Raw genomic sequence first — 22,932 nt, forward strand, 5'->3', positions numbered from 1 at the left:
GGTGCATAAACTTGGATTATTGTTATGTTAAAAGGTCTGCCTTGGATTCGTATCGAGATCATTCGATCATTTTTGAGATTGCATCCCAGTACAGCTTTCACCACTCTTTTGTTGACTATGAGGGCCACTCCATTTCTTTTGCGGGTTTCTTGCCCACAGTAGTAGATATGATGGTCATCCGAACTGAATTCGCCCATTCCCGTCCATTTTAGTTCACTGATGCCCAGAATGTCAATATTTATTCTTGCCATCTCATTTTTGACCACATCCAACTTACCCAGGTTCATGGTTCTTACATTCCAGGTTCCTATGCAATATTTTTCTTTACAGCATTGGACTTTCCTTTCGCTTCCATGCATATCCGCAACTGAGCGTCCTTTCGGCTTTGGCCCAGCCGCTTCATCAGCTCTGGATCTACTTGTACTTGTCCTCCGCTCTTCCCCAGTAGCATGTTGGACGCCTTCCGACCTGAGGGGCTCATCTTCCAGCGTCATAACTTTTATATGCCTGTTGTCTTTGTCCATGGAGTTTTCTTGGCAGGGATACTGGAGTGGCTTGCCGATTCCTGCTCCAGGTGGATCACGTTTGGTCAAAACTCTCCACTATGACCTGTTCATCTATAGTTCATAGCTTCTCTGAGTTCTTCAAGCCCCTTCGCCACGGCAAGGCAGTGATCCATGAAGGGGTCACATGTATAAAGTACCCCCCCATACACGAAAACCCTATCTCCACCGGCTTATCACACAGCTCACCCATGAGCATGCCTGAGTCTGGATGTGCAACTGGAGAGGGTGAGAAAAACAGTCACCCTGAACCAAATTTGAAAATTGCAATGGATAGAGGGGGGGGGGGGAAGGATTAGATTCTCAATTATACTCTCTATTGCTTCATGTAGGTTATCAATGGAACCCCTGAAAAAGATATGGCACACAAACGATTCCCAAGGATGGGAATGAAATTTGGGAATCGCAGCCCTTAAAATCTGCTTCCAGATTTCTTTGGGGAAACTCCTCGAAACTATTGCACAGATGGGAGAGCAGGAGCTGGTCGCTCACGCATGCGCCTGGCAGGGACCTGGCCTCGTCGTCAGCAGCAGAGCTTCCCGCCGTGGGGCTCATGGCGGACTCCCGAGAAGGGCACGGAGGCTGCAGCGCCTGCTGTCGCTTACTCCAAAGTAAGTGTGTACGCAATTACCTGGGACTAGTTGGTCCGATCTGGCTCAATGCACTTACTTCTGAGTAGACATTTAGGGGAGGGGGTGAAATGTTGCGTCTGCCTGTTGCGCCAACAAGGAGAGGGAGCTTTCTTGCAGGAAAATCGCCAGGAAAGTGTTGTTCTTGTTACACCTGTTGCTTGAGAGAACTGCCAGCGCGGCAAGGAGGCAAGGTGCGCGCCCAAAGGGCGGCAGACCCGTGTATGGCTGCGCGTGTGTGAATGTGAAGTTGTGTGCCGTGGGCGAGAGACGAGACCTGCAGCCAGGGAGAAAGTGTGGTTCCCACAGGCTTTCTCATGGGAAGCGGGCAAGGCAGGGAAGAGGCGCTTGCCCTCCGAGGCTGCAGCAGGACATGATACAAGAGCGAACGCGCAAGCGGCGTGAGCCACCCGTGCACGCCAGGCACAGATGGCAGCAGCGGCTCCCTCCGAAAGCGAGGGGCGGGGATTCGTCTTCTGAGGGTATAGGCAGCAAGGAGCCAAAGACAGCTCCCGAGCGTGCAAAGGGAAGGCAGTGTGGTGTGGCGGGGCGGTTAGAGAGCTGAACGTGGGGGCCGACCTGATCTTACTCAGAGCAGAGCCACGGACATTACGGGACACAGAGAGAGTCTGGTGAGAGCCTGCAGTTCTATGATTCTTTGAGAGCAGGAGAAGGACTTTTCCCTACCCGCTTTCTCAATGCCATCCATCATTTTTTAAAAAATATCTTATATCTATAAAAACATATCAGTTCCAACAGTCATACAACAGATCTTCTCATCTTATACAATATTTTAGACTTCCGTCAACACCTCTGATGATTTCCCATTCTTTATCACTTATTCTGCATTTCTTAATTTCTAGATTACATTTAATTACCCTTAACTAATAGTGCTTTTCATAGTCTTTCTTGCAGTATTTCAAACTATCCACCTTACCAAACTTCTTGCAGTCCTACTAGCGTAATCTGTTCATCACAATTACTTTTCAAATAGTTCATATATTTACTCCAGTCTTCTATGAATCTCTGATCCCGCAGGTTTCGAATCCTTCCTGTTAATTTATCTAATTCTGCATAGTCCATCAACTTCACCCTCCATTCTTTTTTCGTTGGTAGTTCTTCTTGCTTCCATTTTTGTGCCAATAATATTCTTGCTGCAGTCATTGCATATAAAAACAACTTACAATCCTGTCTATTAATATCATCTCCTACAATGCCAAGTAAAAATGCTTCTGGTTTCTTAATCAATGTCTGTTTCAACATCTTTTTCATCTCATTATATATCATTTCCCAGAAGCTTTCACTTTTTTACATTCCCACCACATGTGATAAAAAGGTCCTTCCTTTTCTTTACATTTCCAACATTTATTACTTTTTTAATACATTTTAGCTAATTTTACTGGGGTGATATAACACCTATACATCATTTTCATCACATTTTCTTTCAAAACATTGCATGCAGTAAATTTTAATCCTTCCTTCCACAGTTTCCCCCAATCTTTTAACTGTATATTATACCCAAAATCTTTGGCCCAGTGTATCATAACCGACTTTACCTCTTCATCTTTCAAATGCCATTCAAGCAGCAATTTATACATTTTAGACAAAAAAAATTTATTTATTATTCAATGCATCAATTTCAAATTTTGATTTGTTATCATCAAATCCTTTCCCCCTCAAATCCTGTTTAAACATTTCATTGACTTGGCAATAGTGCAGCCAATCACTTACATATTCTTTAACCTAAAAGAATAACCACTTTAACCCAAGTGGTTAGCACGCTGTCCACCAGCCCAAAGAGTGCTGGATTGTCTGTGTGCCGCTTGTTTGCTTATGGTAGTCTGTTGTAACATACACAGAGCTACTCTCTCAACTGGAAAGGAGAGTAGAACACTTCAAAATGAATAAATTAATCAGCCACAGGTTTGCTTGGTCTATAAGTGATACGTTGTGGTCTTAATATTGATCCCTTAATTGGTCTAGGGGTTTTCAATTCAGTTATGCAGTTGTTCCTCGCAATATTGACTTGATAAAATGCTTATGGCCCTGAGAGGTAGTGCCTGACCCATGGTCATGAGGCATCTGATCAAGGTCTGTATTTTAAAATGAGCTTAAAAATATATTTGCAAATGTTTGTATGTTTCATGCCAGGCAGAAAGCAGCTGGCTAAGTATTCTGGCAGTTGTTTTTCTTCCTGCTCTCTTGGACAAGGGCCCCATTGATTTATAGCAGTAGCAGGAGACATGTTTCTCAAAGTTGTAAAAGGGAATTACAGACTGGGAGCAAAGGTCATACTGACCATACATATTACAGAATACAATCAAGCTGCAAAAACACTAATTAAGAGTTGGTAAATTGTTTAACAGAAAATAATACCATGTGCCTCCCATCAGACTCGAGCCACATTTTCCTAAGGTTAAAAGGCAAGAGCTAATAGGAACAGCAGCTGGCTAGGAAAAGGGGGTTGTAAATTGAAGAGGTTGCTTTTGAAACTGTTTTTACTAAGTTCCTTTTCTTCTAAAAATCTATCTATGTTATGTATGAAATATATTGGCTTTAATGATGCAAAGGATTTAGAAAGTAAGAAATGTTAGATTCTTATGTTAGATTCTTATTTCATTGATGGTGTGTGATAATATGAACCCAAGATCTCTGTTTAAGATAGAATTTAATACCATGAGCCATCTGTTTTAGCCATTTGTTTTGAAGGGGCAATAAGGGCAAAAGGTGATCTGGTAATTAAGGTGCCTTGTCAGGCAAATGTAAGATATATGGCTACTTGTCTGCCATTTATGAATAGAAGGAAATATAGCTCTTTGTCTCCCATAAAAGGTGTATCTTTTATGATTGGTTGTAGCAAACAGCCAATAGGAATTTCAACCAGGCTGATTGGACAGAGGCAGCCAAAGGAGGAGCAAGGGGGCTGGGCTAAGGAAATATAAGTGCTGGCCATCAGGGCTGGAGTGTGCAGAGCTTTGGTAACCATATACCACTGTGCCTATCATTTATTTGCCTGACAAATAAATTATTATTTTAATTTCTATATTGCTGCGTTGAATATTTCATTCCAGCTAAGTGTTAACCACAAGCAGGGTGCTACAGTCACTCAGTGAGCTTCATGGCCTGCTTTGGATTTGGACCCTGGTCTGCCCAGTCTTAGTTCAACACTCTTAGCACTACCTTTTACTGAAGAAAATAAACTTGTTCAGAAACAGCATAGTCAAAGAGCATACACCGAGTGCTCCTAGCAGCCTTCTTAGTCTTCCCAGAGGCACAGCTCTTAGTTACTGATTAACTGGAGTCCTGGAGCCGCTCCGTCTGCAACAACACAACATACTGGCTGAGACACACACACTCTACACACAGACTGAGGCCCACAGAGATGGCTGGTTACATTTATAGGGAACCCAAGATGAGTCCCGAGTCACAGTGACCCAGCATTTGACTGCTAACACTTAGGCTTGACAGATTTGTGTAGCCCTCGTAGGCCGCGCTGCCTAGGCCTGGCCTGCTTCTGCTCTCAAGAACCTTTGTCTCCTGACAAAACCTCAGCCCTGTCCTTAAGCGCTTAGCCATCTTCTGGGTTCTTGGGACAGGAGCATGCAGCTAAAGTGTCCCATCCTTGCTGCTCCTCACCAATTCAGAGTCAGGCAGGTCTTTGGCCAATTTGTGGTGATGTATCAACTTTGATGTGATCGAGAGAAGTGAAGCTACTGTGGAACCATTGCTCTGCCAAGTCCTCAAGGGGCGGTACAGAGTTCTCCTCCCTCCCACTTGGTCCCACAGCCACGCTGAGAGGCAGGGACTGGGCATTCAGTGAGCTTCACGCCTAGTGTGGATTTTGACCCTGGTCTGCCCAGTCTTAGTTCAACACTCTTGCCACTACCTGTCCGAGGAACTGGCAAAAAGCCACAGGAAAAGATTTTGCAAGGATACAACAGTCTCTCAATCTGTGCACTTTTGCCCATGCTAGACCCCAGCAATGCTTATGCAGCTGCAGTAAAAGAGCCAGGATGCTTCCTTGGATGTTTGAGCATGGGCCATACTGGAGATCTAACTCCTTTTTGTGTCTCTCCTCCTGCTGTAGGTCTGAGGGCGGCTTCCAAAGAAGCTACTGGGTAAGTTTGTTTTACTAACAACAACAACAACTTATTATTTATACACCGCCCATCTGGCTGGGCTACCCCAGCCACTCTGGGCGGCTTCCAACAAAATATGAAAATACAGTAATCCATCAAACATTAAAAGCTTCCCTAAACAGGGCTGCCTTCAGATGTCTTCTAAAAGTCTGGTAGTTGTTGTTCTCTTGGACATCTGGTGGGAGGGTGTTCCACAGGGCAGGTGCCACCACCGAGAAGGCCCTCTGCCTGGTTCCCTGTAACTTGGCTTCTCGCAGCGAGGGAACCTCCAGAAGGCCCTTGGAGATGGACCCAGGTGTCCGGGCAGAACAATGGGGGTGGAGACGCTCCTTCAGGTATACTGGACCGAGACCGTTTAGGGCTTTAAAGGTCAGCATCAACACTTTGAATTGTGCTCAGAAACGTACTGGGAGCCAATGTAGGTCTTTCAAGACCGGCGTTATGTGGTCTCGGCAGCCGCTCCCAGTCACCAGTCTAGCTGCCACAAGATGATTGCTTGGAAAAGTCATGTGATGTTGGGAGTGTCTGTGGGAAGCAGACAGCACCGGAATTAGCTCAGAGTGTAATATGAGCTGCACAGGAAGTGTTTGGTCAGTCGTCTGCTGGAGTTTGAAGAGAGCAGACATGTTTTCTGTAACACTGCAGAGACAGAAATAAAGCCATGTAAATACGTTTCTGACTATCTCTTTACCCTGCCGGGGGGGCAGGAAAGAGTGGTGTGTTCTTCTCACGCTGAGAAGGATCACCTATCGCGACCTCTACCTGGTCCCTGCCGGGAGAGCAGACCGGGAGGTCAACAGGAGACCAAGCCGGGTGCCTGGGAGAGTTGCCAGTTTCTGCTGATAAAGGCTTGGAATCCAACATCTGGTAGCACGGAGCCGATGGTTTTGTTCCATGAAAGCAGCGAGAGAGGTTGATGGATCGTAACTTCATCCTCTGCAAAAAGATAAAGAAAGATATGGTAGCGGGCGGATGGAAGCTACAAAACGGCTGAGCACCGGAGGAATCATTTTTGCTGATAAGCTAACGAGCAACGGAACCCCCAAGGTATGCTGATTTTATGGGCTAAAAGGGTGAACGCAGATTGAATCTTCTCTGGTTCACAAAAGCTGTTTTTTGGATTAAAAACGGCACTTAGAGAGAGCCACATACCAAGCATTCTTGGGATAGATAAGGCTTGTTGCTCAAGCTTGGAATGTCCAGTTGCTAAGCAACGAGACGTCAATCTTTTCAGCTACTTCGGAGATAGTTAGCTTGAAAAGGAAGTGGAAATCTACTAGCCAACGGAAGATGCTGGGACTGTGAAGAGGCTGGAAAAACACTGGTAAACATTCCAGCGTTTGTTTTGTCTATTGTCCAACTGCTCTTGGAGGGACTTTCCAGAGCTGCCAGGTGCCAATAGACTCTTGGATTTTACAGGCTCGAGAGTGAGAGCTGAGGCTTGGATTCAAAATGGATACCAAGAAGGGGGGAGGCTTACCTTACCCACCTCCACTGACTAATGACAATTATGCCTCATGGTCTATAAAGATGAAGGCCCTGCTACAGAATCAGAGGATTTATGGGGTGATTGAGAACCCCATCCGTCCTGCACCAACGCCAGGTTGGAATTCACAGAATGTGAGAGCCAGGACGGCCATAATTCTGTGTATCTCAGATGATCAACTCATGCATGTTCAGGATTTGGAATACGCGCGTGAGATTTGGGAAACGCTGCATAGAATACATCAAGAGAGAGACAGACTTGCTGCAATAGATGTCAAGGACAGGGGGAGAGAAGCTCAGAGTTCTGACACCCCCACTGCTATTGCAGGTGAAGAACAGGCTGTTGCTTTGAACGTTGTCCGTTGTTTCAATTGTGGACAGACTGGGCATCTTCAGCGGAATTGTAAGAAGCCACGTCAACAGAAAGGAGCTAAGGGGAGCTCTGCAAAGCCTGAGGCGTCAGGCAAAAGTCGTACCAAATCCCAGGTGAAACCTGAAAAAGCATTGCTGTCAACAAAAGCCGAGTTTTCAACGGAGAACGCTTTTGTTATTGATACGGGTTGCACGCAACACATGACGTCGCGTCGAGGACTGTTTTCAACGTTTAAGAAGCAAAGCTTCACAGTGAAACAGGCCAGTGGCCAGGAGCTGGAAGCGATCGGGTTTGGGACTGTGTATCTTGAAAGTCTGAACTTGACTATTAACAATGTGTATTTGGTTCCAGATTTAAAGTACAGTCTGCTGAGTGTTTTGCAGATCACAAAGAAAGGACTGATTTTGTCCTATGATGAAGAAAGCTGCAAAATCTTCAAAGATGGAGAGCTGTATCTTTCTGCCAGAGAGATAGATGGACTGTATTTGTTGACTTTTGATGAGAGTGATTGCATAAAATGTAATGCATCTGTGTCTAACGTGTCATCTCTTGCAGGTATGACGAATAACGTCCAGAAGATGACGCGAGTAACCAAAGCTTTTCAGCGAGTGTATGCTGATGTGATTGGCCCTCTAGCACCATCTAGAGGCAATGCAAGATTTTATCTTGTGTGTGTGGATTATTTCTCTCATTATGTGTGGATATTCATGTTCAACAAACCACAAGAAGCCTTAGAAAGGTTTAAAGAGTTTTGTGAGAAGGTTAAGAATATTCATGATGCTAACATTGATTGTCTTTTCACAGATGAAAAGCCAATTTTTCTTTTACAGGATTTTCAGGATTTCCTGGGTAAAAGAGGAATAAGGCACAAGATTGCTGTTTCAGCAGATGCATGGAACAAAAGTGTCTGTGTACAAGTGAACAAAGAATTGCAAAATGGGATGAAGGCGCAATTGCTGAGTTCACATTTGCCACATGAGTTTTGGGCTGAATCTCTATCATGTTATTGTTACTCTTGGGTGAGAAAGGTTTCCAAAGGTATGGAATGTTCTCCTTTTGAGAAGCTGTTCCACAGAAAACCTTCTGTCACGCATTTTAGGGTTTTTGGATCCCAAATCAGGACTGAAACTCCAGATGGGGTGAAGAATGCCAGAGGCATTTTTGTGGGTTATGAAAAGGGTCTCTACAGAGTAATTTTGTCTGAATCTGGTCAGGTGATTCTCACAAAATTTCTAGAGAGTGCTCCTGAACAGGAGAGAGTAATTGTTCACACATTTCCCACTGAGGACAGTTCAGATGATGATGATGATTTTACTGATTACAGTGGTACTGAGAGTGATAGTGATAGCTCGAAGAGCTCAGTTGACACAGTCATTGAGAGGAAATCTCACACAATGGCTAGACCTTCACAGGTGGAAGATGAACCACTGTTTACTATTGGAACTGGTTCTCCAAAGAGTCCTGAGACTGAACCAGTGGGCAGAGAGGATCAGCACCTCATACGCAGGTCTGAGAGAGTTACAAAGGGTGTACCACCCAAGAGGTATTCAAAAGAGTTTGCTAACTCAGCTGTAGCATGTGTTACTATTGTTGACAACTCAAGACAGGTTAAAGCTGTGTCTAAGTCAGAGACAGAGACACAACAGGGAGTTGCTAAGCGTAACACTACATTCCCTAGCCAAGGAAATGCAGATGCAATCATTCCTTGGAAGTCAGACAACCAGAGAGGTACACTGGGGAAACCAGTGGTGGGTAGTTCCAAGGGTGGAACTGAAACAACAGGGGAGTGTTATATGTATAACAACTGTTTGTTTTCTTCTCTGGATCACGCTTTGCTCGCAGCACACATTGAATCAAATGGGGGAGTATGTTACAATATTGAAGCAATGATGCTGCAAGCTGATTGCTTGGAAAAGTCATGTGATGTTGGGAGTGTCTGTGGGAAACAGACAGCACCGGAATTAGCTCAGAGTGTAATATGAGCTGCACAGGAAGTGTTTGGTCAGTCGTCTGCTGGAGTTTGAAGAGAGCAGACATGTTTTCTGTAACACTGCAGAGACAGAAATAAAGCCATGTAAATACGTTTCTGTCTATCTCTTTACCCTGCCGGGGGGGCAGGAAAGAGTGGTGTGTTCTTCTCACGCTGAGAAGGATCACCTATCGCGACCTCTGCCTGGTCCCTGCCGGGAGAGCAGACCGGGAGGTCAACAGGAGACCAAGCCGGGTGCCTGGGAGAGTTGCCAGTTTCTGCTGATAAAGGCTTGGAATCCAACACTTTAAAGGTCAGCATCAACACTTTGAATTGTGCTCAGAAACGTACTGGGAGCCAATGTAGGTCTTTCAAGACCGGCGTTATGTGGTCTCGGCAGCCGCTCCCAGTCACCAGTCTAGCTGCCGCATTCTGGATTAATTGCAGTTTCCCAGTCACCTTCAAAGGTAGCCCCATGTAGAGCACATGGCAGTAGTCCAAGCAGGAGATAACTAGAGCATGCACCACTCTGGCCAGACAGTCTGCAGGTAGATAGAGTCTCAGCCTGCGTACCAGATGGAGCTGGTAAACAGCTGCCCTGGACACAGAATTGACCTGCGCCTCCGTGGACAGCTGAAGGAGAAAAATAATAATTTCCTTAATAACATTTTAAATAGCGTATTTAACTAAAACAATAAAATTATAGCATACGTATCCATGTTTGTTAACTGATGTGGTTAAACGTGGGGGTTTTTTTTGTTAACCCCCCCCCCCCAAAAAAAAACCTTAGACTGAGTTTTAGCACACATGAAAGACTTAAAACAAATACTTCTTTCCTGATGAATAGCCTTTGGACTATAATGTAACTTAAATAGAAAACTATCTTTAGAAAGATCTTTCCTCCAAAAGCATTTTATTTTAAAAATCCAATTTAAATAAAAAACAGATTTTTTAATTATTCTTTTTTAAATCATTGATTTTTATCCACCCTGTTGGGTGTACACATTGAATGTGTCATACCTGGAAAATACCTCTTGCAAGAGCAGCCATAGGAGGTGCGCTCTAGTAGAGGCAACGCCAATGAATTTTATTTAAGATTTCCCATCGTCCTCAGCTTGGCTATGTGCCCTGGTTCTTCTTGAAGAGGAGACATTCATCATGAGTTCTTCCCTTCTCCTTATCAGACTCTTGTATAAAGAGGACTGTCAAGGTAGGGAAAGATGCTCCACCTCGTAATAATCCTAATTGTTTTAGCTAATCTCTTGGCTGAAAGATAGAAAACTAATAGTTGTGTGCCAGCTTCTTAGCCTAATCCTGTTTCTTCCCACGTGAATGCAGTTCTATAGAGTAACACGAAAGACACCCTAACTCAGGCTTCCTCAACCTCGGCCTGTCCGATGTTTTGAGACTACAATTCCCATCCTCCCTGACCACTGGTCCTGCTGGCTAGGGATCATGGGAGTTGTAGGCCAAAAACATCTGGAGGGCCGAGGTTGAGGAAGCCTGCCCTAACTCCTCAAGAAGTTGAACTTGCTCCAGCTTCGGAGTACCTGCTATAAAAGAGACAACTCTAAGAAAGTCACAGTGCTCCAAAGCATCACCAGTTGCTTTAGAGAGAGCATTCATGATCATCCTTATCACATTACAGAATTGCTTGGCGACTAAGCAGGGAGCAGCACACGGAGATAAGGGGGGAAGCAAGTACTCTGCAGCCTGTGCCTCTCCCATCCCTGTGCATCATGAGTTCAACAAGTACAGAATGTAATGCAACCCAGCACAGCAACAGCAAGAGGGGCAGTCGCAACACCTCCGCAAGACCTCCTCATACTCTGGACAAGATGATGGTGCTGCTACATTGCTTTGTGCCGATATCTCATTTCTGTTCTAGTTCTGTTGCTGCTTTGAGAAAAGACTGATGTCAAGTGAACTCATCTATTCAAGACTAGGCTAGTCATAGTCATCTATGATAATACAACCTGCAGCTTCTTTTTGCAATTTGCCTTGTAAAAAACCAAAACCAACCACTCACTGGTGGAAGTCTGTTCCACATCTACTTGCTTTCTAGTGGCAAACGCCTCTTTCTGTTGATGTAGCCCTAATAAAGACCAAGGTTTATACAACACACTGCATGCATAAATGGTTTATTACAAAGAACTCTTGGTGGTCCAAGTCTTCTCTGTAAGAGAATACAGCCATCATGTTAGATCTGAGCAGCTTTTCCTGTCCAGGCATATGCTTTTCCTGTCCAGGCATATGTCCAGGAGCAATTCATAGTGGAGTCCGTACCGAGGTTGCCACGTGGGGCAGAATCCAATGGAGATGAGCTAAGCCATTTATGTGAAACACTCCTCAAATGGTTGGCAGAGGATAAAGTAATTCTCTGCTTTTCAGAAACGCTTTGCTGTGGGGAAGCTGCACCCATAGGGCCATGTTTCAAGCAGCAAGCATGTAAGACTTGAACCTCGCATGATGAAGTCAACTTGAGTTGCGGTGACTCCCTTTCTCAGCCCTGTCACGTAGTCATAGTGGAACTATGAATGGCTTGACCTGTTGAACTTTGGGATGCTGCTGTACTAATAGGTCTAATTGCTTTAAAACGTTTTATGTTGATAACTCTTAAATGAAAGACTTTCTCTTAAATGTATTAAAAATGCCTTCCAGTAGCACCTTAAGGTAAAGGTAAAGGTACCCCTGCCCGTACGGGCCAGTTTTGACAGACTCTAGGGTTGTGCGCTCATCTCACTCTAGAGGCCGGGAGCCAGTGCTGTCCGCAGACACTTCCGGGTCACGTGGCCAGCGTGACGAAGCTGCTCCGGCAAACCGGCACCAGGGCAGCACACGGAAATGCCGTTTACCTTCCTGCTATAAAGCGGTACCTATTTATCTACTTGCACTTAAGGGTGCTTTCGAACTGCTAGGTGGGCAGGAGCTGGGACCGAACGACGGGAGCTCACCCCGCCGCGGGGATTCGAACCGCTGACCATGCGATCAGCAAGTCCTAGGTGCTGAGGTTTTACCCACAGCGCCACCCGCGTCCCTATCCAGTAGCACCTTAGAGACCAACTAAGTTTGTTCTTGGTACGAGCTCTCGTGTGCATGCACACTTCTTCAGATACATGAGCACACAAAAGCTCATACCAATCACAAACTTAGTTGGTCTCTAAGGTGCTACTGGAAGGCATTTTTTTATTTTGTTTCGACTACAGCAGACCAACACGGCTACCTACCTGTATCTTAAATGTATGCCAACCAATCTTCCATTGGTAGACAACATGGGCTATCCAGCTAATCAGCAGCATCTCACCAGGCCTTAATCGGCTGCGGTGAGTCTCATAATATTTCCCCCCATGTTTCTTGTTTATTCGATTTTAAGGCGTCTCGTAACATAGTGAAACCTCACCCGTGACAGCTTGGAGGCCAGTGTTACGCTTCCAGTTCAGCACTGGATTGAACACCTTTTTCAAAAGGGAGGCTTCCTTAGTCTCCCCGCAGCCTGCTGCAGGGGCCTAGCTGCACACACCCCATATTAGACTTGCACATAGCCTGGCAATCATGTGGCATGGTTAGGACTTCCACAGATGGCATTGTCTCCGTGAACATGGGCTGTGGGGATCAAATCCTCTGTGCAAATGTGTCTGGTGTTACCAGAACCCATATGCACCCCCAGCTTTCGAGGGGAGCTTAAGACAGAGTGCTCAACGGAAGGTCATTTCCATTCATCCCTACCATCACCGTTTCTGTTCTGTTTACACAGACGCTCTTACTGAAGAACAAATGACACTTTGCCCAGGGAGGGAGCTTGGTAATATGGTGCCCTCCTGGTGCCTTCCAAAAGCCAGGCAGGGGAGGGGTCAGGCTTGGGGAAGGATGCACAAGGCTCTGGTGGGGTCCTAGAGCCCTCTCATCTCAGTCCCAAAGCTGGGAGAGCGCTAACTAGGCTTGGGGAAGGAGGCAGGAAGGCTCCCTTCTGGCCCCCACATCCTGTGCAGGGGAAGAGCTTCACTGCCCTAAATCCACCTCTGCTTTGCCTCGTGTTTTAGTCACCATGAAGGCATTTTACCCATTGGAGAAAGTTGCACAATGTATTTGGGAGGTCACTTCTTTGAGTCGTGATGGGAAAAACTGAATTCCTGTGCAGAATCCTTAATGCGCACCAAACTGGAGGGGTACAGCAAGCACTACTGTTGGACGATGCTGTATGGAACCTAACACTTCACCAGTCTAGTCGTTGCATAAAAGTTCTAGCAAAACTATGTGTTTGGGTGCCTTGACCCTTACACAGTTTCCTGAATCCTTGCAGTGAATGGTTTTTTTTGGGGGGTGGGGGTGAGTTGTCTGGTGGCAGATGAAAAACAGCACCCAAGTTAGCAAAATGCAGTAACCAAAACTCCATCTGCATAATGGACTGTTCTTGACGGTAGGCAGCGATTGCCATGTGATACCATGACAAGGATAGGAGAATATTTAGCAAGTGAGTCAGAGCTTACAGTTGCCATATTCAGATGGGTTATTACATGCTCTTGTTTGACTTGAGACTGGACACCTCCCCCACAGGACACTACACTATTACTTTTGGGGTACATAAATAAAGCCATAGGCTATGCAAATAACAGGTGGAATAATTGGCAGAATTCTCTGCTAGGTTTTGTGACCTCTGCCATTTCTCAAGGACAGGGTCACAGACATCTGAACACAATTGACCTGCATTTAATAAGAAATGAGTTCTTAAAGGACTGTCAGCGTTTATTTGTGGTTTTCCTTTGGTGATGTAGATATAATTCAGGTTTGTGAGATGCCCCCTCCCTTTTTACGTGCTCCTGGCTCCTAGTCAAGTAACCAGTTCATGTTCTGTAATTCACACAGAAATCTTCAGCACCACAGGGCAGGCGTATCTGGTAATGAACACTTTTTGCCTGAACAGATTTCAGAAAAACACAACAGCTCTTGGTATTCAACGTTACCTGTTGAGTTACTCTACTCTGAATGCCCTTGCTTAGTTAATCGAGTCCACTTTTCTGCATCAACAAAACACACTTTGCATCTTAAACAAAACTCCCATCAGGATTCCAGTAGGAACCAGTTTGGAAAGGGGGGACCCAAACCCAGTGGGTCTATTTTTGCTTGCGCCAGAAGACGTTGCTGAACTCCCTTAATCATGGTGAGTGCAAGGGTGTTGTAATCTATGTATTCACACATCACCATCGACTTTCTGACTTACGGTTGCAAGATTTCTCCCCCTTTGCTCCTGGCACAAGTAGGATAAACAAACCTGGAAGCTTTGTTTTCCCCATTACATCTGGTCATGGTTTGTTGCTCCCTAACAAGCCACAGTCAGCAGGCCAGCCATAAGCAGGGACTTCAGATTGGCTGGCAATTGTTGCTTATTATGATAAGGCCACAGTCCCGGGTTCAGACGTGATGTGGTGCCAAGGCCTTGTGCTTTGCTTCTCCTGCTTGCTCCAAGAGAGAACAGCATGAGGAGCAATTGGGCAGCATGTGCTACATAATGCATTATAAAATGACTCCTGATGGCCGCTGTATGTTTACAGCATCTAGGAAGCTGCTTTATATGCAATCAATCACAGTCTTCACTTAGACTAATCTGCATAATAACAAATCACCATTTCTCAGGGAATGCATGTTTTAATGCTCCCTAATGGCAAACTCCTTGCTTGTAGAGATATATTTTTAAACCCTATCCAAATGGCATGTCCTTGTCTCAGCTCCTGAATTACCATTACCGAAATGGAGATCTAAAAAATTTCCACTTCCTGCCTACCTTGGGAACCATCACGCGCCTATTTATGACCTTTAAGTCATCAGCCCTCCCATCTCGACGCATGGAGATAAAGGATACTCTATGGTGGTTCCACTCTCTCTGCCCAGTGAGGGTATTTAAGGACAAAACAAGGAGGCAATTGGTTCCTTGCATAGAGTCAAAGCTAATGAGGACAAGGGAAAGCAAGCTTAACACTAGAAATACTAACTGCCTGAAGGAAGAAAAGAATTCTGTAAGCCTAGATTTACAAGACCTGAAGAAGAGGCTAATGAGTATAAAGACTGAGATTTCTACCCAAAATATAAGGTCAGTAGAGCCTAGAGCACAATATTTAAAGAGGTCCAACAGCTCCTTATCCCACAGAAAGACATCAGTGCAACTCCCTGTTCCCTTTTCTTTCTTTTAAAAAAAAGTTTTTTTATTTATACAACAAGAAAAACAAACAAACAAAAAACGCAAATACCAAATTATACACAAATTACAAAAATAACCATAGACACATAATATTCTTAGCAAACAATAAAACATCTATTGATCTTAACATTAAAGACCCAACCTCCCGTCTATTCCATACTTCAAATTCATATTACTTATTGCCAATACACATTTTTTTTCATAATTAAACTTCTTCTCATTAAATCTAATTTCTTATATCTACCTTACAACTATTACTGAAGTTCCTCAAATGCTGCAACAGAATTTAAACTACTATATTTATTTTTCAGACATTCTTTAAAAACCTCCCATTTAGAAACAAATTCCTTTTTTGATTTATTCTTTTTTTCCCTGATAAACCATCTAATTCAGCATATTCTGTCAGCTTTTGGATCCAATCTTGAATAGAGGGGATTTCATTACTCTTCCATTTTGCTGCGATCAAAACTCTTGCTGCCGCCGTCGCATATAAAAAGATACCCTTCCTCTTTTGTGGAATACCCAAATCTGTTATTCCCAGGAGGTAGGCCTCTGGTTTTTTTATTGAAAGAGATCTTTAGCATTTTTTGCAGTTCTGCATGTATACTCTCCCAGAATACCTGTATTTTCCTACATATCCACCACATATGGAAGAATGTTCCTGAGTCTCCGCATCTCCAACAATTACTTGACACATTTTTATACATTTTTGAGAGCTTCCATGGTGTTAGATACCATCGATGTTGCATTTTTTGAAAGTTCTCTCTAATCGTGTAACAATTTGTGAATTTCCAATTGATCTTCCATAAATTTTCCCACTGGGCCATGGTTATTGAGTGGCCAAAATCCTGGGACCACCTCACCATTGCCACTGTTACCTCCTCCTCCTCCTTGACTGTCCAGTCAAGGAGGAGTCGGTAAGTTTTGGAAAGAGTTTTTCTTTTAGAATTTACAAGATCAGATTCGAATCGGGAAATTTCTGTTGAGAACCCCTTTTGTTTGTCAGATTTAAATTTTTCAAATAACTGATGGTATTGGAACCAGTCTGAAATGTGGTCTCTTATTTCCTCAAAGTTTTTAAATTTTATGTGGTTATCTTCATTTTTTAGAAGTATTTTATATGTTGGCCAGCTTTCCTGAGTATTTTTCCGTTTTACTGCTATGGCTTCTACTGGAGAAGTCCACCACGGGACTTTAGGCTCCATCAGGTCTTTATATTTTCCCCATACAGCAAAGAGTGATTTTTTTGTTATACGGTTGGTAAAGTTTTTATGAATTTTCGCTTTTCCATATATTAGGTAGGCGTGCCATCCCCAACAGTTGTCAAAACCATCCGGGTCCAGGAGGTCCGAATCCTGCAACGTGCACCAATCTTTTAGCCAGGTGAAACAGGCTGCCTCATTTTTAGGTTGGGTAGGGAAAAGCCTCCTCTCTCTTTTATGTCTATTAAGATCAGGTGTTTAATCCTAGGTTTCTTCCCTTCCCACAGGAATTTGGAAATTTCTCTTTGCCATATCTTGAGACAACCTGCTTCACCCAGTATTGGAATCATTTGAAATAAAAAGATTAATTTTGGAAGCACATTCATCTTTATAATGGAAATCCTACCCAGAAATGTTAATTTTAGTTTACTCCAGGTTACAAAGTTTTTTCTAATCTCTAACCAAGTTTTGGTGTAATTATCCTGAAATAAGTTTATGTTCTTGGGGGTGATCCAAATACCCAGGTATTTCGCTTTTGAGATTTTCAGGCCCAATATTTTTTCTAAATCGTCCCTTTCTTCTGTGGTTACATTTTTAACAAGCATTTTTGTTTTTGTTATATTCAGCTTAAAGCCTGCCACTTCTCCAAATTCTTTAATCAATTCCAGCACTTTTTTCAGACTTTCTTTAGGGTTTTCAGTCATAACAAGTAAATCGTCCACAAAAGCTTTAATTTTATATGTTTTGTTTCCCAGAGTGATGCCTTTAACAAGCTGATCCTTTCTTATCTGATTGTTCAAGACTTCCATCACCAAGATAAATATCAGTGGTGACAGTGGGCAGCCCTGTCTGGTTCCCTTGTTTATTTTGCACTCCTCAGTAGTTCTTCCGTTGATGATCAGTTTTGCTTATTGTTCCGAATAGATGGCATTTATTCCTTTACAGATATTTTCTCCCAGTCCGATTTCTTCCATTAATTTTTTCATAAACTTCCAGGACACATTATCAAAAGCTTTTTCAGCGTCCACCAACATAATAGCTGCTGGTTTGTCAATTTTAATATCCAAATATTCTAATACATTAATCACACATCTAATATTGGATTGCATAAATCGTCCGGGAAGAAATCCAGTTTGATCTTTATGAATTATCTCTTTCAGCACCATTTTTAATCTATTTGCAAGAATGTCTGCGAATATCTTGTAATTGTTATTTAACAGTGCAATGGGTCTGTAATTGGCCATGTTTGAGGCATCTGTTCCCTGTTTGTGGATAAGAGTAATAAAGCTGTCCTTTCAGGTTTTCGGTAGCTTTCCATTTGCCAAAATATTATTCATTAGGTCTTTCATGGGAAGAAATAATGCTTGTTCTAACTTTTTATAGTAATTAGCTGGGAGACCATCTGGGTCTTTCCTAATTTTGATCTCTGTATACCTTGTTGCACCCCCATAGCTGTTATTGGTGAGTTCAAGATTTCAGTTTTTTCCTTAGGTATTATTGGTAGTTTATTTTTGCCCAAATAATCAATTATTTTTTCTAGAATCTCTGGACCTTCTTTATATAGTTTTCTGAAAAAACTAGCAAAGTTTTTACTAATTTCCTTCGGTTTTTGAATCCATTTGTCTTCAATTTTAATTTTATTGATAATTCTATCTTCCTTTTTCTTCTTTAATTGCCAGGCCAAAAGTTTGCCAGGTTTATTTGCAAACTCAAAATTTCTATGTCTCAACCATTTTATCTTCCACTCTGTCTCTTCATTTATTATCATGGAGAATTGCGTCTGTAAAATTTTTATACTTTGCTTAATTAGTTCATCATCTGGTTTTTGGAAAAGGATCCTTTCCTTTTTTCTAATTTCCTCCCATATCTCCATTTTCTTCTTCTCCTTTATTTTTCTTTGGAATGCGTTTTGTTGGATAAAGAAGCCTCTTATGACGGCTTTACCCGCATCCCAAACTGTCTCTAGATCTACTCCTTGATTTAAGTTGAACTTAAAATATTCTTCTAAGATTTGCTTGGCCTTCTGTAAAGTTTTTCCATCGTTTAGCATACTCTCATTAAGTTGCCACCTTTTAACCTTTTCTTCTTTTCCTTTAAAGTTAACCCAGACCGTGCTGTGATCTGAAATTGTCCTTGGATGAATTTCTGCTTTTTTAATATTATTTAATAAATCCTTTGTTGTCCAGATCGTGTCGATTCGTCCCGCCGATTTATGTGGCTCTGAATAATGTGTAAATTCTTGGATTCTTAAACCTCCAAGCGTCAAACAAATTCAGGAGTTCTATTAATTGGAAAAATGTAGTTGGGAGTTTGTTCTGCCTCTTTTCTTTCTTCTTTATTGTTCTGTCCATGCTTGGATTGACTACTCCCTGTTCCCTTTTCAAGTGACACCGAAGTAGATGAGGAATTTGGCGCCTCCGACATTTCTATGGCAACAACACCTAAAGTACTCTACGTTGCTGAAAATCTGGAGAAATCCAGCACCCAATCTACATCTGGACCTTTGCCTAATGTTCCAAAAATTTATCAGAATGATCAACCTTCTCTACTGTACTCCTGGCGAGACAGGATGGACAGATCTTCCAAACTCGAAGCTGTCTCTTTGTTGGCCAGTGATCCACATTTTATAGCACATGCCTCATTAATACTCCCATAGCCACAGATAGAACCAACAGTCCTCCAATCAATCCAGGAGGGAGAGGGGGATTGACAGTTAACGAAACACCGTGGGACCGCCCTCCCTGCTTGGGGTGCGGTTGGTTGGGTTTTATCTTCTAGGGATACTTACCCTATCAAACTTTCACCTCTTCCCCTTACCATTTTGACCCAGGAGTCCTGGCCCAGGGATGACTTGTCAGTGAGGGGATGTTACCCCTCTATTGGGGAGGCTAGTATGGGGTCTGGGATTCCCACTATTGAAGGGCTAGGGAGGAATGGCGGTGGGGCTAGATATCACTATCACCGAAGCTTTGGGCTGGGCTGTCACCAATATGCTGATGACACTTAGCTCTACCTGCTGATGGATGGCCGCACCGACTCGGCCCCGGACACACTGAGCAGATGCTTGGAAGCTGTGGCTGGATGGCCTGTAAGACAGAGTTGTTCCGCCTGGCCTTTGGCTTGGAGCCAATTTGATTCCCTCCCCCTCTTTCTTTTTCCTTTCTCTTCCTGTGATGAGGCTGCATTTTAAAGTTTCAATATTTTAATGCTGTATTTTAATCTTGTTTTTAAGTTGTATTCATTCAACTTGTTTTAATTATTGCTTGTTAGCTGCCCTAAGCCTGGCCTTGGCTGGGGAGGGCGGGGTATAAATAAAAATTATTATTATTATTATTATTATTATTATTATTATTATTATTATTTATTATCTGGGCACAGATATCCTTGTAATCCTGGTTTCGGCGCTCAAAGTCTTCCACGTGGGCAGCAAGGTGGGAATTGACCATGCAGAAGCTGGTATTGTTGCAGACAAGCCTCACGGCCACACACCCCTTGTTACCTTGCAGGGGCGGAGCAAAGATGGCTGTTAGTGAGCAAGCAGGAAAGAGGGGGAAACTGGTTGGCAGAGATTAGAAAAACAGATAAACAGACAGAAAGATAGACGTAGGGAATTCCACTGTCAGGGTCTACTCACCATCTTCCCCATGATGCCTGTGCCCACTGTCTCCCTCATCACTTCCTTGATGCGGCTGAGCTGGTCCTTCCTGACAAAGATGAGCAACATCATTCCGACTAGACGCACCAGCTGCTCCTAGAAGATGCAAGGTACTGGGATGTCTACCAGCTCTGTTCATTGCTTGCTGTCCTGGGCCGGCTGGATGCAGATAGGAGTGGCAGGGGGCACCAACTGGGGATCCCCCAAGGGAAGAAGGCTCAGAGCCAGGGAACTGGTGGGGGGACGACGAGGCTGAGTCGTCCGAGGGAGAAGAGGGAGCAGACTGTGAGCAAGAGGAGGTGTTGGAAACTGAAGAGGCAGGAGGGCAGGAAGATTCTGTGGCAAACAGCAGCCCAGAATCCGAGGCAGAAGTGGAGGCTGGAGGCGGGGGTCAAGAGGCAGAGATCAGGCAGGCTGCTGAAGAAGCCAGGGGGTCTCCCCATCCTGCTGCGATCAGCTCCCCTCCCTGCTGGTCTCCCAGAACACAGAGAAATTAAGAGGATGGAGCAAAGACAGGCAAGGTGTCAGAGTCTCAGGTTGCTTGGGAAGGACCAGGGGGAGGAGGAGACTTCAGAGAGTGGTGGGAGGGTAGCAACCTTCAGCCTTCACAACTACCTCACTGGGACAAGACCTGTTGGGAAAGGTTTCTGTGATCACGAGGCCTGCACGGTTTGGGTTTCTTTGAATAAAGAATGTTGGCTTCTTTTGAATAAAACACCACTGACACCAGGTGTTTTTTCTTGCTGACCTCCTCCTCCTCCTCCTCACTCCAGCTCCTGACAGCTGTCTGGCTGCTGAAGAAATGGGCAGGGTTGGACTTACTTTCTTGTACTTGGATTTGGAATGCAAAGCCTTTTCCACAGCTGTCAGCCACTCTTGCTCCTTTGTCGAGTCCAAGTAGAAGAAAGCCTCTGTTCTCAGGTCCAGCTCCTGGAACCGAATGCCCAAGTGCCAAAGAGAAGGATGTGGAACTGCAGGAATGAATAGGACTCCAATCGGAACAGACGTGCTGGTTAAATATGCAAAGACAACAGGAGTGTGCAAGGGCAGGCAAGATCAGGACCAAGAACAAACAAGTAATACCAGCTACTTCTTCCTCAGCTTAGCTATTCGGGGCCCCAAAGGAGCTTTGCGAATGAAAGAAAAAAAGCTTTTTCCTTGTATTTTTAAAGATGTGTCAGCTAGCCTGATATTTAAGCACTATCCCAGTAGCCACAGGCAACCAGAAATTCTTTGAAGGCAAGTGAGTTGGTTGATCTCTCCATTCTTCCTTCACCTGGCAACCTAGTTTCCAGGCTGGCTTTCCGGGAGGAGAAAACCACCTCTCAGATCTGCTGTGCCAAGCTTGTTTGCTAGAAGATTGCCCCGTAACACCCTTGTCCTCTTTGCAAACCTCCTAAATGGCTAGCCTTCTGTGTTTCCATGCTGGCCATGAAGGAATGGGCATTCCCCACTCTGAAAACAGCACAGAAATACAGCCTGTCTAGTAAAGGGGTAAAAAGAGCAAGCTAAACAGCCTCTGTAAAACAGTAGGATCTGAAGCTGCTAACCACATACTGATAAACATATCATAAAAGCAGACATGAAAAACAAATGGCCACTGGGTACTACTAACAGTGGGACACGGGTGGCGCTGTGGGTTAAACCACAGAGCCTAGAACTTGCAGATCAGAAGGTTGGCGGTTCGAATCCCCACGACGGGGTGAGCTCCCGTTGCTCGGTCCCTGCTCCTGCCAACCTAGCAGTTTGAAAGCACGTCGAAGTGCAAGTAGATCAGTAGGTACCGCTCTGGTGGGAAGGTAAATGGTGTTTCCGTGCGCTGCTCTGGTTCACCAGAAGCGGCTTAGTCCTGCTGGCCACATGACCCGGAAGCTGCATCCCGGCTCCCTCGGCCAATAAAGCGAGATGAGTGCCGCAACCCCAGAGTCGGCCACGACTGGACCTAATGGTCAGGGGTCCCTTTACCTTTACCTTACTACTAACAGTACGAGGAAATAACCAAAGCAAAAACTTTGTTTGAAGTAGTAAGCTTAGCATTATAAGGATGACCCACACCAAGTGTTGGGGGGGGGGGTCACACCTCCCTGTCCTTCAGCACAGCTTTTAGGAGGAGTTCCAAAGGTTTTGCTTCACTTGTGGATTAACTGCATCTTGTCACAATGTCTGAAGCTGCACAAACCGCTTCATTTGAACCATGGCTCATTGAAACAAGCCAACTTCCAATCGTGGGTTTACAAAGCTGGTAAAATGAACCGCCATAGGATCTGGACACACCAAACTGTGGTTAATTTAAAATCCAAGTGGAAGCTTCCCAATAGGCTTGGGGTGGGGGAGAGGTGTGCAAACCTGGAGGAGAGGCTGCCGTCCTGCTCATAATATGAAGCCACGGTTCAGTATGTGGCACCAAGGGAAATTGCCCACCACAACTAATACTTTCAAGTACCCACCCATGTGGCCTGAGTGAACAGGACAGACTTTGCCTGGCACCCAACAATAAAGCTGTCATGTAGATGTCGCTTTCTCCAGCCCCAACTCTGATACAGGTTCCACTGGTCTTTGCACTTTTGCATGATCTGACCTGAAATTCTGGGTGTTGACATATTCCTTCTCTCTCTTGGCCAGGACGTGCTAGATGAGTCCCTCTCTCTGTCCGGACTGCGGATGTGTGGAAGGCACAAAGAGCTGGCGCATAGTGTGGGTCATTGGGGTTGCTTCTTGCTCATG

At 44.3% G+C, this 22,932-nt stretch overlaps 1 protein-coding gene and 1 long non-coding RNA gene across 2 annotated transcripts in view; one reads left to right on the forward strand and one right to left on the reverse strand.

The window, feature by feature from the left end:
* The window catches only part of LOC310668799 (uncharacterized protein), a gene marked incomplete at both ends in the record, with an annotated part of 214,164 nt that extends 192,532 nt beyond the window's left edge, over positions 1 to 21,632 (reverse strand). The window contains 3 exon segments of the mRNA XM_083422127.1: positions 20,188 to 20,304; positions 21,031 to 21,179; positions 21,602 to 21,632. Coding sequence (XP_083278253.1) covers positions 20,188 to 20,304; positions 21,031 to 21,179; positions 21,602 to 21,632 — 297 coding nt within the window.
* Positions 1,089 to 10,987, forward strand: LOC310668899. The gene is made up of 3 exons (XR_014506883.1): positions 1,089 to 1,174; positions 5,280 to 5,310; positions 10,807 to 10,987. It is a non-coding gene; the product is annotated as an uncharacterized lncRNA (long non-coding RNA).
* Positions 21,633 to 22,932: the final 1,300 nt, after the last annotated feature.

The sequence above is a fragment of the Podarcis tiliguerta genome, assembly GCF_965153285.1.
Source record: "Podarcis tiliguerta genome assembly, chromosome: W".
In the NCBI taxonomy this organism is placed as follows: domain Eukaryota; kingdom Metazoa; phylum Chordata; class Lepidosauria; order Squamata; family Lacertidae; genus Podarcis; species Podarcis tiliguerta.